The sequence below is a fragment of the Heloderma suspectum genome, chromosome 3, assembly GCF_057233095.1.
Source record: "Heloderma suspectum isolate Gila_16-S chromosome 3, 16-S_ref, whole genome shotgun sequence".
In the NCBI taxonomy this organism is placed as follows: Eukaryota; Metazoa; Chordata; class Lepidosauria; order Squamata; family Helodermatidae; genus Heloderma; species Heloderma suspectum.
In genome coordinates, this window is record NC_139460.1 from 120616399 (window position 1) to 120629168 (window position 12770).

Here is a 12770-nt window from a genome sequence, read left to right on the forward strand (position 1 = left end):
TCTCTTAGCTAATCTCCCTCACTGGGTGGCTGTGAAGATAAAATACAGTCTTATGTATGCCAGCCTGATGTCCTTGGAGGAAGGGCAGTTTACGAGAGAGAGAGAGAGAGAGAGAAACACACCTCTGCTCTACTGTGTTTTTAAAGATTGGCAGCTATGTAATTATGTTTTAGAACACTTATTAAAATACTGTTTACAACTGTGTGTACCTTCTCTTCCCCCTCTTTTTTTAACCTGCATTTCAAAGGGGAAGGAAAGTACAGAAAGAAGGAAAAATCAGTTACGCAGACTTTGTATGGTTCTTGATATCAGAAGAGGACAAAAAGACCACAACCAGGTAAGAATAAATGACTGTTATGCAGGCCTTTTATACAAGATCATGGGGTTGGATGCATTATTTCTTTGTTACCAAAATTAGGTAATTAGAATATATTTTATTTTATAGATCTCTTTTATTCACTACATACACTGTGTTAAGTTACACATACACACACAACTTGAAAGGAGGGAAAGCTAGATGAGCAATAGAGGAAGGAGTACTTGGATCTGTCATTCCCTAGAACAGTGCTTCATGCTGCCTACACATGAGTAAGGGGCAGGGAAACAAATCTGTATTGTACCCTGTGGGAAATCCTTCGCATGTGCTCATCATGTCAGCTCAGGACCAGGTCCATAGTGTCCAAAGTTCTTGGTCCATGACAGTGCACTTAGGATACAGGCTTTCTTGAATTCTGTCATTTGCAAATGGGTCATCGTGTTTCTTTATAGGATGCAAAGGATTTACAAATGAATTTGATATAGGATACTTAATTACTTAATGACTCATTTCACAGCATTGAATACTGGTTCCGCTGCATGGACCTTGATGGGGATGGTGTATTATCTATGTATGAACTGCAATACTTTTATGAAGAACAGTGTCAAAAACTGGACAACATGGCCATTGAACCTCTGCCATTTGAAGATTGTCTTTGCCAGATGCTTGATCTTGTGAAGCCAGAGTGTGAAGGTGGGTTCTTTTTCATTTTAACAGCATCTCTACAGCAGTCTCTTTCCTAACAGAGATAATACAGCCATTGTGTGTTTGTCATTTGTCTCCTCTACGTAGTCACCTTGGCTAAATTTTCAAGTTTAGTGATCACTTTTAGCAGGCAGAAATTCATCGATATTGCCGATTCAGATTTTCAATTGTAGTTTGCACCAACTCTGAAAATTGGCAAAATATCAACTTATCAGTGTGAATCAAAATGGGTCAAAAGCTTCCTAAAATAAGAATGTCGCCTTTTTCCTCAGGCTCTATAATGCCTGGAACTTCCTCCAAGCAAGATGCCAGATCCAAAGGGACTATTCTGATTTAAAAGCAAGAGAAGATAATTCTTGAACAAAGCTCACTCCCCTGCTCTTAACCGAGGGAGCGTACGTTCTGTCTAAACATGCATAGGATTGCACCCCGGGCCTTTTTAATTTTCCACAATACTTGTATGACATTCCCAAATTTTTCAAATGTTTAAAACCTTGTTTCCAATCCTATTTGCAGGGAAAATAACTCTTCATGACTTAAAGAAATGTAAGATGGCAAATGTGTTCTTTGATACCCTTTTCAACATTGAAAAATATTTAGACCATGAGCAGAAGGATCAGTTTTCTATATTACGGGTAAGTGCAATTAGTATTGAACAAGATGTTGTTCGTAAGTGTAATAAATGTCCTTGATGATAAATTCATTTAGCAGTCTTCAGTATTATACATTTTATGATCATATTCTTAGGGCACTGAAAATGAAAACCAAGAAATGACAGATTGGGAAAAATATGCTGCTGAAGAGTATGATGTTCTAGTAGCCGAGGAAGCAGCTAGTGACCAATGGAATGATTGGTAAGTGTAGGTTGGGCTAGCATCCCTTTGTGTTGAGTTCAATCTGTGAATGAAAGTTGAATATTTGCCATCTTCATAATAAGTAAAGGGATTAATTTTGTCTTGACCAGCAGCACAATTCTCATATGACAGTTGTTTGACATCTATATTCATTGACTGTTTTGGATATTCTCCACCAAAATTCTTTGCTGCAGAACAGTAACTGCCCCCTTCTGTAACAGTTTCAGAAATTGCAATTTCTTTTACTACTAACACGGCCTACAGCTAATGTAAAGGTAAGAATACACCTTTGGAATAAGCAGGTGAAGGGGGTCTTCCCTGGAGCTGGCCTGTGTATCCTGTGCATGATATCCTTTCAACTCAGCCTTGTACCCTCACTCAAGTAGCCGGTGTTCACTTTCCTCCTAAGCACAAGCGGTTTAAATTGCGTTGGCCCAGCTGTCCCTCTTTCAGTATCCTGATACTGCATCCAATTGCTTATGCTAAGGCTGAAAGCAAAGGCTTGACATAGAGCAGCAGCAGTCATTTCTAGCCTTCAGCTATTTGTATTAGCTGTATTAAACAATGGGATGAAGTGTGCTGACTGGATTTAAATAAGTCTTCTTTACATAAGAATGGGCTTTCTCAGTGTCTGTAGAAACAAAGTTATGCCAAATTACCCTTTACATGTCATTTGTCATTTTGATGCTTAATCTAGGCACAAATTGTTACTTTTACAAAAAATAATTTTCTATTAAACTGTACAGATGGACCACAATAAAAAAAGAATGCATTCCATTTCTTCTGCAAGAGGAAAGAATGCTTTTCTAACATGTCTGCTGTGACACGTGCATCATCTAAAATAGTGTTTTATAACAGTGAAGTATTTTCTCATATGCAGATTTAATTGACTGTGGCTGCAACTCTGTACACACATACGTGGGAGTAAGCCCCATTAAACTTGGTGAGATGTAGAGTGGACATGCATAGGATTGCACCGTAAGACTGCAGTCCTATGCACATTTACCTGGGAATAACTGCCACTGAAAACAGTGGGTGTTGCTTCTGATTAAACATGCATAGAATTGTCTTCAAGATTTCTTTTATCAAGTAATAGACCTACACGTTAAAAAATAATTCTTTTAACTTGACCCCCCTCCCCTTTTTTTCTGGTACTGTCTGGAAGTTGCATATTATAGGCACACAGGAGTATTATGCAGTAAATGTACAAGAGACTTCCAGAATTATCTACACCCCAAGATAATGTCCATTTTCTTTTTCTAGTTATGAAGCTGAACTGAACCCTGGAGATCATCAAAAGACCAACATACTAAAATATCAGATGGAGAAAAGGCCTTTCTTTGACATGCCTTCCCATTTGGCAGATGTTGACTTGGATGAGTTTGATTATGAAGACGACTTTGAATAAATTGTAGCATTTGTACAAGAATAAAGACTGCCTGCAGCAGGTCTGCTAAATCTCTGTAGGGCTTTGTTTCCAGAAAAAAGTAAACATAGTTCTTTGTGCTGCAAAATTTAATACTTTAATCACTTAGATATTTTGGAAAACCAGTGAATTTGTATGGAATGACACCTTTTTTGTATTTATTCAGTAGATTGTTGCCTGTAAAATAGACTTAAATTATTTATAGATTATTCCTCCTTTAAGGAATTACAATGTATCTTGTTGTTTAAAGTAAATTTGCTGGCTTTTTTTCTACAAGATACTAGAATTTTCCCTTTCACTTACAGGTGTAATAGAGAAGTCCTTGTTCTTGCAGTCTCCAAGCAGAAATCTAGTAATTTGGCCAAAGTGTCACTGGACAAGCTGGATACACTGGTGCACGTAGCAAAAGATAACTTGCCCTCAAACAAGCTGTCCTTTCCCCTCTTTCTGTTCTTTTTAATCCTTCAGCTTTCATTTTGGCCTCCTCACTCCCATTACAAAACTGGCTTTTATCGCTCACACTTGACTGTAGTGGATGTTGTGCTCCATGTCAAGGGAATCAATTTTTAAACCTTATGTAAGTTTTACTTGATCTGTGATGTGCACTAACCTTGTTATGGGCATTTAGTGTGTTTCTTCAATGGTTAGCTAATGACACATTCCATGAATATTCATACCAATGGTGTCAGAGCAGCTGAACAGTTTGATGCTTTACTTGCCTACTTAAGGTTAGAGAGACTGCTTACTAGAATGGATGTTGTTACTCAGTTTTTTGAAAAAGCATAAGGTTTGTAGTGCCTTAAATATCCTGATGTTCACAGGAGAAACTAAATATTAAGTGTTTAAACAAAATTCTTGCCATTAGATTTTCATGTAAAACAAAAAAGACGTAAGCTATTTTGTTTGCAGTGCAGATCTGTTAAAAACCTTTAATATATCATGTTGGTATTTTCAAATAAAGTTTTTTTTCATATACGTAACTGATCATTCCTTTCAGCAAGTCTGTTCTTTTTAAAATAGTTTTTTGCACCAGAGCACCAATGAAAGTCACCAGAATAGCTGATTTGACTACTGTGGCCTTTAAGGTCAATGCAGCCTCTTTTAAAGAGACTACAGGATGTATATGGATACAACTGGATAACACCATCTTAATTTAGAACACGTATTTGTGGACATCACTCACACTGTAGAATGGCTAGATAACAATACTGATCTGCTTGTCTAGATTACTCACTTTCGCTCCAGATCGATGATGAGTCTTGCCCATAGAGCTATGCCTATGGAAAGCCAGTGGAAATGCAGCAACATTGATGTACACCAAGTGTAGTCTTCATTCAGATGTGAAATTTAAAACCTCTCAACTTCTTACACATGGATTAGGTACTGTTACCTTCATTTTGTGATGCTTTCATTTCTTCCACAGTAAGAAAATAATGGCTTACTTTAGAAACTTCGCCAGATTGAAATGATCACTCATTTTATTTTACAAACATCTGAATATAAAAGTATGAAACCAGACAGCTGTTTTACAAGTTCTGCAGTGATTAACAATGGATCATTAATAGCAAACTCCTATTCTGGTGTCACCATTAGACTGTATTTCATATCCTTCCTTGTGTATCGTAACAAAGTGTATAACAATTTGTACTTAAGGTTTTCCCCGTACTCAAATATTCCATCTTTTCCTTTGACTCCACTGCCCTGCTCCTCTGAGAAAAGACAGACAGAAGTCTGCTTACTACTTAAGAGTTCTGCAGAGGATTTTTTGTTTTTGTTTTTCATTTTACCATGGGCCAAACTGTCCATACAATACTGACTGCTACTGTCTGGTAGGTTTCCCTGTGTATAAATGAGATTTGTGTCACATTTTGGACAGTAAATGTAACAAAACAAACATCAACATCAAATATATCTAGAAAAATGGGTATAGATAGTTAATACCAGAAAGTACAGAAGCCGTGTAATAACACTGGCTGGTGAAATTATCATAATTATAGTCATTCTATATGTGACATTTCCAGTTTATACTCGGGTCATACCACATTATGTTCCTACATAACCCGGGGAAACTAGGTATAGTCCATTCCACCTGTCTGTTCTTGTCTTAATTCCATGCAAAAGCAAAGGTTAATGTCCAGTTGTCTTTGTTCCTTAGGTCTCCTATATAATAAACAAATATTAAAATAAGATATTTCAAGAATATTTTATATAGAGCTAGCCCAGACATCACTAAAATATGCTTCCTGATTAACTGAATACAGAAGGCCTATCTTGTTCCAGAAATTATAAATAGACAGCATACCACTATAGAGCTTTTATATTTGCCTACCTGTTACAAATCAGCACAGTTTAATGGGTAATTACTATGCACTCATTGAGGGATTATATGAAGTACAAATGGGAAACTTAAATCAATGATTAAATCATTATTTTCTTTTACTGACTGAAATCCTCTTCATTTAGCTTATCCACTGCCTCTCACCAATATTCAGTGTTTAACAGAGTGAGAGACTTCTGCTATTGGTAATTCCATGAGGAACAGTCTGTATGAACAGAGCAATCCCCTCCCCCCCCCCCCTGCAGGGGGGAGCAGGATCAGTGACAGAAGAACTGCCACCTTCCAAGAAACCAGGCAGGGGTGGGAACGATAACTCTTTTCTTTTCACCTTTGTGGTGGCCATGGCCTATGATGTTCATTTTCCCTCCCATTGTTTCCAACAAGAGCGAAAATAACTCACAACAGCTCCAAAGGGGTAGTCATGGGAACTTGAAGGTTTTTGATCTAGTGGGTCAAAAGCTGCCCCCAACATGCCCCTGAAGGCACAGAAGCTGTCCAGCTCCCAAACAAAGAGGCTTCCATCAGCAGACCTTCCCCCTCTACCTATGGAGAAGGAGGTTCTGTATTCTATGGGCCCTGGGGCCATAGGATTACATCCTGAAAGTGTTAATTTATTAATCACATTTGTAACGTTCCCTCTTCATCTCTTCTTGAACAAGGGATACTTCTAGCAGCTTTGTACAGCTCCTACTGTCCAGTTGCATTGCAGTTATATTTATAGGAAAAATTATGCTCTCTAAGCATCATTGAAAATAATCATTTTCAATCGTTGCCACTTCATTGTATCTATTTAACAACAAGTGAAGCAAAGAATGGTTAACAGAATTGTTGGCAAGGTTGGGTTTTGAAATTAGGACCTTCCTGTTAAGACACACATCCTCTTCTCCAGGAAGCACGCATAACAGTAGGCATAAACTACCGCAGCAGGTTACAAATGTGTCTTCCCAAAACTTCCACCATTTCTAAGAAAAGTATGTAAAATGGTTAAAAAAAAACACCCTGTCGGGGCAAATTACTCTTGTGGGAGCAATACCTTAATTGTTCCTCCTCCTTCACCAGTATATATTACTATCAAAATATTCAAAAGCTCCCTGACAAAGCCATCCTTACCTGGTCAGCACCAACAACATCAACATCAGTATCTTCAGCAGGAACCTCTACTGTAGTCTCTGCCTTGACTACAGTTTGGGTACTAAAATGAGAAGGCAGATGGATTAGCTTATGGCCTTGGAAATAAACTGGTAATTTAAAGAGGTCAGGGTTTTTAAAAAATGATAATCATTTTGTGAAATATATTTGTGGCATTAAGAAATTTCGGCTGACAATACACTTGGAGAAGGGCCATAGCTCAGTGGCAGAACACATTCGCTGCATGTAGAAAGTCTCAGGATCCATCCCTGGCATTTCTAGAAAGAGGCAGGGAGCAAAGATCTGCCTGAAACCCTGAAGAGTTGCTGCCAGTCAAAGTAGCCAATACTAAGCTAAATGGACCAGTGGTCTTATTCAGTATATGATGGCTTCAAATGTTATCCAATGACAGCTTCATTCAAAAAGTGTATTTAAAATATACTTCACCTCTCCATGTGCTCAAAATAGCTCACAACTTCTATTTAATAGCCAAAGCTCTTAAAGTAATTTAAAAACAGCATCTAGGGAGCATACTAAAAAAATAATGTAAATTAAAAATACACCACAATGTAAACAGCTACTGGAGGAAAACCCAAGAATTTGTGTATTTCCACCTGAACTTTTGACCGCTTAGCAGAACATCCTACATCAAGCTGCTTTTGAAACATCTTCAAGTTCTAAAAATGGACTGTCATGCAGCAGGAAAGGTGGGAGGCATTGTGGTGGTGGTCACAAATCCAAAGTCTTGCTGAACACAAAACATGTCAGGCAGTTCTTTGTATTGTGTTCAATGGATGTTACATGTCCAATTAATTCCAGCAACAAGTAATCTTGAAATCTTTGGGATATATCTACACCAACCGGGCACCCGCCAGATGTGTTTGACTACAACTCTCATAATCCCCAACCAGCATGTTGTGCTGGCTTAGAATGATGGGAGTTGTAGTCCTTCGCATCTGGAGGGTGCTGGGTTGGTGAAGGCTGATCTATACACATTTATATTAGTTTGATCTTAGTTTAACTTTTATGGCTTCTACCAAAGAATTCCAGGAATTATAGTTTGGTGAAAATGCTAAGACTTCTTGAACAGCTGAGGCTCCTTGACCAAACTAGATATCCCAAGGTTCTCTGGGAAAAGGGAATTGCTGCCAAACCAATCTAAATCTGCCATGTAGGCCTTTAAGTGTCATAAATATCACTCCCAGCAGGGAAAAGTTTGAATTCACATGGATAACATTTGAGTTAAAGTTGTTTACACTTTAAATTCATTTTGTCCATTTCACATCGAAGTTTGACAATTGTATGAAGCTATTTTAATATTTTTTTAATTGAACAAACAGTTTCTGAACAATCAAGGGAAGAAGGGCATGAGATACAAATTCCTTTGGAAGGCTGAAGTGGGGGAATAAATTGTAAGCAGGAAGATCCCTTCACTCTGTTGGTACTGACTGACACACAAAGGTTTGGGCAAAGCAAACTCCATTAGGGTTAATTTAAAAGTGTCTTTCTTCCCTTCACACATATAAGCAGCAATGAAACCGACAGAAATGGGGCAAGATATCCCTTCTTTCAGTTTTATCTGGTAAACATGGAAAATACAAGGGAATAAAAACTCAAGGCCAGAGGTCCAGGGAGCATTAGTTCTTGTATCTGGAAAAAAAAAACCCTTTGCCAAAAAAAATTGATCCAATACTGCACATCTGTATTTGCTATGATGCTAATTTTTCAGCTTTGAAAATATGGTGCACCTGCAGTTCTCAAGTATCCCAGCAACTACAGCCAAGAAAGGCATTCCAGGTTAAAAAGATGATCCAAGCTGTCTTCTCACCTATGTTTTTTCTTCAGAGTTGCAGGACCAAGCAATGGTGAATACTCTTGGTGATAACTGTCATGAGATTTTAGTCTTTTCCTGCTTCTCAATGTCAGGGAAGGGAGATACGGATGGCAATGAAAATCTGAAGTTCTGTTTGCTGTCTCAGGGTGACTGGTTTTGGACCAGGAACCTGAAACAGACAATGAATGATATCCTTCATATTGCTTCCTGCACATGTCACTCAGTGTGAAAGACTGGACACCATAACATGCAAGGTTATAAAGCTTTCATTCTTATTAGCTCATCCCCAGAAGCACTGGCCGGTATCAGAAGAGACTGAAGCGTGCGCCCAAAATGTTTCTGCTTGTGCAAAGGAAAACAGACAACTTCTCTTATCCAGCTGAGCTGCTTACACATCAAAGTCTGCTCCTGAGGGCCCCCAAACTTCAAGAAAGGCTTCTGGGGTGCCCTGGGGGGCTGTGGTAGAAAGGGGAGGCAGAACAACCCTGGTGCACGTGTGGAAAACCTTTCTAAATGCCTTCCTTGTAAATTTACAATTTCAATTGGAGATAATTCCTTCTATCCCTATACTATGAATCAAAATGTGACAGACTGCCCAGTCTAACTGGTACCTAGTGGAACTGTTAACTACATGGACAACAGGGACCAGCACAAGCTGAAGCACAGGTGAACAGCAGGGAGAGGCAAAACAACAGTAAACTGTGTAGCTTTTCTTTAGAACAGGGATGGGGAACACATGGCCCTCCAGATGCTGGTGGACTGCAACTCCTATCAGTCCTACCAGCATAGGCAATTGAGGGATGATGGGAGTTGCAGTCCAATAACATCTGGAGGACCACATGTTCCCCATCCCTGTTGTAGAGGGAAAGCATGCCAAACCAAACCCTTGGACATTATCACTGTGTTTGAACCCCAAGTATTCCACCTTGAGTTCCATGAGGAAAAATGTGGGATATTAATGAATAAATATTTCCCATTGTTTGCCCCATGCTTCACTGAAATGTTGTACTTGTATCTGAGTGGTACTACTTCGGTTTGCAGATAGGGGTTCGCATAACTGAATTCTTCTCCATACAAAAGAATTCCCTCCTAACAAGCATCTGTGGGAAAAGGTCGAGTCTGTTTTGCAGAAGGATTTTTTTTTTTTAAACAGAGCAGCAGCCAGTCATGTGACTCACATGTGAACTGCAGTCTGAAGTGGTACAGAGCAGACAGAGGTTTATCACCTTGGTGAGAACCAGGCCGAAGCCTATCCTTGAGGTAGAGTAATCCTAATGCAGTGGTCTTTGCTATTTTTCAAGTGGGAGCCACTTTGGCAGACAAAAAAAACATTGTGAGAGCTGCCCTTCCTGCCCCACGTGTCTCCCTGCCCCCGCCTGCCCTCTGCATTTGTCTCCCACCCTGCCCACCGTGTCTGTCTCCCACCCTGCCCACCGTGTCTGTCTCCCACCCTGCCCACCATGTCTGTCTCCCACCCTGCCCACTGTGTCTATCCCACTCCTCCCCCTGCTGCCGCATTTGTCTCCCTCCTCCCCACCCACCCACTACGTCTCCCTTCCTCCTCCCTCCCTACTGTATTATTGCCACCACCTGCTCTGCATGGCAGCCGAGATTTCTGAAGAGCCACATCAGCCGGAAAACAAGCCGGCACAGCTCTTCAGAGAGGTGGTCACCCTCAATGCCTGGTTCTGAGGGGTTCTTCCTCAGAGTCAGGCATTGTGGGAGGAGGTGTGTCCATGGAGATCGCCTGCACTCCAGAGCCAACCCTGCTCACACAAAGGGAGGGAGTGCAGTGGCGGCAGGTACTCCTGGTAAGGAGGGGAGCACGCAATTCGCTGCTCCTCCTGCGACACCACATGAGCTTTTGTGAGCCGCCAATGGCCCGCAGGCCTTGCTGTTAAGACCAGCGTCCCAGGTTATCATCTGTGCTGTTACACAACATGCATACATAGGCATACGTGACCACCAGCAAAATGGCAATGAAGTTTTACCTTCAGATAATTTTCTTTTAAAAGAAGGTGTCTTAGCAATGCTAATGGGTGACCATTCATTTAAGCTGCTGATAGCAGAACTTTCTTCATCTTCACTGGCCAGCAATGAGGCTCTGTACCAACCCAGCGAATACCAGGAATCTTCTTTACAAAATGCTCGTTCCGGTATATATCTCAGCAAGTAACTGTATCTGGACATGAAAATGTATACAATTGAAAGATCAGACACTCTTCACTGAGAAGAAGGTGAGTTTTCCCCTATTTCACACCCCCTATTTTCATCATCCAACATAGACAAGGCAACCCAAATTTAGGGCAAATTCTGCTCAGAAAACATTCAAGAAGCCACATCATAACAAACTGAACTTCAAATGTGACAGCTTAGCATAGTATGGGTGCACTGTTGCAGTAGTTTTCATGTCCCAGTGGTTATGTACATCCTTTTCTTATAACATGCTCATCACCAGCATATATACATACACAATACTGCAGTTACGGCTGGACTTTGGGGCCAAAGACCAGGGCCCCACAGCCCAGGGAGAAACCCCCCACTCCACCCGCTGCTCATGACTGGAGAGTGGCAGGCGCAGAAGCAAACCCCATTTTATTCCTGTAATCATGAAGGTGGTGTGATGATTTGAATTTAAAATGTAAAACTGAATATGCTCAAAACAGTGTTTTTATCAGGACTGGCAAACGGTATTGTTTTTGTTCTAACGTATTAGGAATGTAGAAGTGGTTTTAAAGCATGAAATGGCAGTGGGAGGGGAGAAGAGAAATGTTAGCTTCTGTGGTTTAGTTAATTATGTGCACTACTGAAGTAATACACCTGACCATCTAAAGGGGCCTTCCATAAGACCATTAAGTCCAGGTTCTAAAATTATCTAACCGCACCACTGTGTGATACACACATGCGCACGCGCATGCTTAGCAGCGCATGTGCAATTGCCCTCCATATGCACAGAATCCTCACACTTTTGCATCATTCTACAAATGCTTTGGACACCAAGGGGTCAACCTAGAATAATGCAATATGAAGTGATCTGTAACATATACAAGCAACAGAAGTAAACCAGAGTAAAAACAACCTAGCCCCACTTCAAACTGTCTCCTGTCTGCAGAAGACAAGAGAAGCAGAAGAAATGCTAAAAGTCCCTGGCAGAATCTTGTGCTTTGACTGTCATTTGCTCACTCCAAGTATAAATGCACAGGGCTTGAAGTGCACAAGTGAGAAAAAAACATGTAAACAGGAGCCATGCTTGAGCTCATATACACCTCCTCTACACATAACGCATTTAACACCATTGAGGCTCCTGTGATACTCCAGCATCGAATAGCATTCATTTTCCAGAAGCAATGAGTGCCGAAGTAAAACTTACACCAGTCTTTTGTCAGGCTTTAGAAGCTTATTGGAGAATTCACTGAGGATGATCAGAAAGTTTAGATTGGGAGGCAGGCACTTCCCTTCCATTGCAGCTGCTCCTTGAAAGGCAAATTCAATACCTTCCCTTTTAGCAGGAGTAAGATAGAAATGTAAAGAGAGAAGAGAGGTTTACAGTGTGGACACTATACAAACAGAAGGCCAAAGGATGACATGGATTTGGCACATACTTGTGTATCATGGCTACAGACTCTCGACTTTTCACCTGGTCCCAGCCAAATGTCAAAGAAAAGCGTCGTGCAAGCTCTTTAATGTTGTTGAAGGACGTGGAGGAGGCATCCATGCTGCCGCTGCCGCCGCCATCGTCCTGGTTTTCAACATGCTTCTGAAACAGCTGCAGACCACAGACATTGGCATGAAAGTTTCCAGGGCAATAAAAAAGCCCCAGGGGGACATACCTGCCCTACAACTGATACATTCCTTACTTAGGAGGCATCTAGGCATCAACATATCCTGTAATCTGATTATATATTTTAAGAATCCCATCAAGCTGAAGAAATATCCAAATGCCATAAAGGGAAATCAGTGGTAGGGAAAATCAGAATATATACAAGACACAATTAAGATGTGGACTCTCCATTAATGCAAGGAAAACGAGCCCCTTCTGTGTGCACTGAGACAAACGAATTGGACAACCTTTGCCTCTAGCTGTGCATAAAACAGCCTGCAGCATGCATATCTGAAGGCCAAAATGTGTGTCTCCAGCTGCCTTGCCCTTTTTATTCTGGCAGGCTTTT

General features: G+C 40.5%; 2 protein-coding genes across 7 annotated transcripts in view; one reads left to right on the forward strand and one right to left on the reverse strand.

Annotated features, from left to right (window-relative positions):
- Positions 1 to 4139, forward strand: part of PPP2R3B (protein phosphatase 2 regulatory subunit B''beta) — a 47299-nt gene extending 43160 nt beyond the window's left edge. For 2 of the 3 annotated variants that reach the window (XM_084844316.1, XM_084844319.1), the window contains 5 exons: positions 248 to 337; positions 834 to 1009; positions 1538 to 1656; positions 1769 to 1875; positions 3139 to 4139. In XM_084844316.1, the coding sequence (XP_084700442.1) occupies positions 248 to 337; positions 834 to 1009; positions 1538 to 1656; positions 1769 to 1875; positions 3139 to 3283 (637 nt within the window). In that variant the 3' untranslated portion in view covers positions 3284 to 4139. The remainder of the gene's footprint in view (positions 1 to 247; positions 338 to 833; positions 1010 to 1537; positions 1657 to 1768; positions 1876 to 3138) is intronic. The other variant, XM_084844318.1, reaches the window with a different exon arrangement.
- LOC146350131 (cohesin subunit SA-2-like) overlaps positions 351 to 12770 on the reverse strand; it is an 87019-nt gene continuing 74599 nt past the window's right edge. For 2 of the 4 annotated variants that reach the window (XM_084844313.1, XM_084844314.1), the window contains exons 28-33: positions 12204 to 12367; positions 11972 to 12100; positions 10593 to 10783; positions 8596 to 8770; positions 6750 to 6831; positions 4338 to 5461 (exon numbers count right to left, since the gene is read on the reverse strand). In XM_084844313.1, the coding sequence (XP_084700439.1) occupies positions 5453 to 5461; positions 6750 to 6831; positions 8596 to 8770; positions 10593 to 10783; positions 11972 to 12100; positions 12204 to 12367 (750 nt within the window). In that variant the 3' untranslated portion in view covers positions 4338 to 5452. Of the gene's footprint in view, positions 1207 to 4337; positions 5462 to 6749; positions 6832 to 8595; positions 8771 to 10592; positions 10784 to 11971; positions 12101 to 12203; positions 12368 to 12770 lie in introns of those variants that run through there. The other 2 variants (XR_014789191.1, XM_084844315.1) reach the window with 2 other exon arrangements.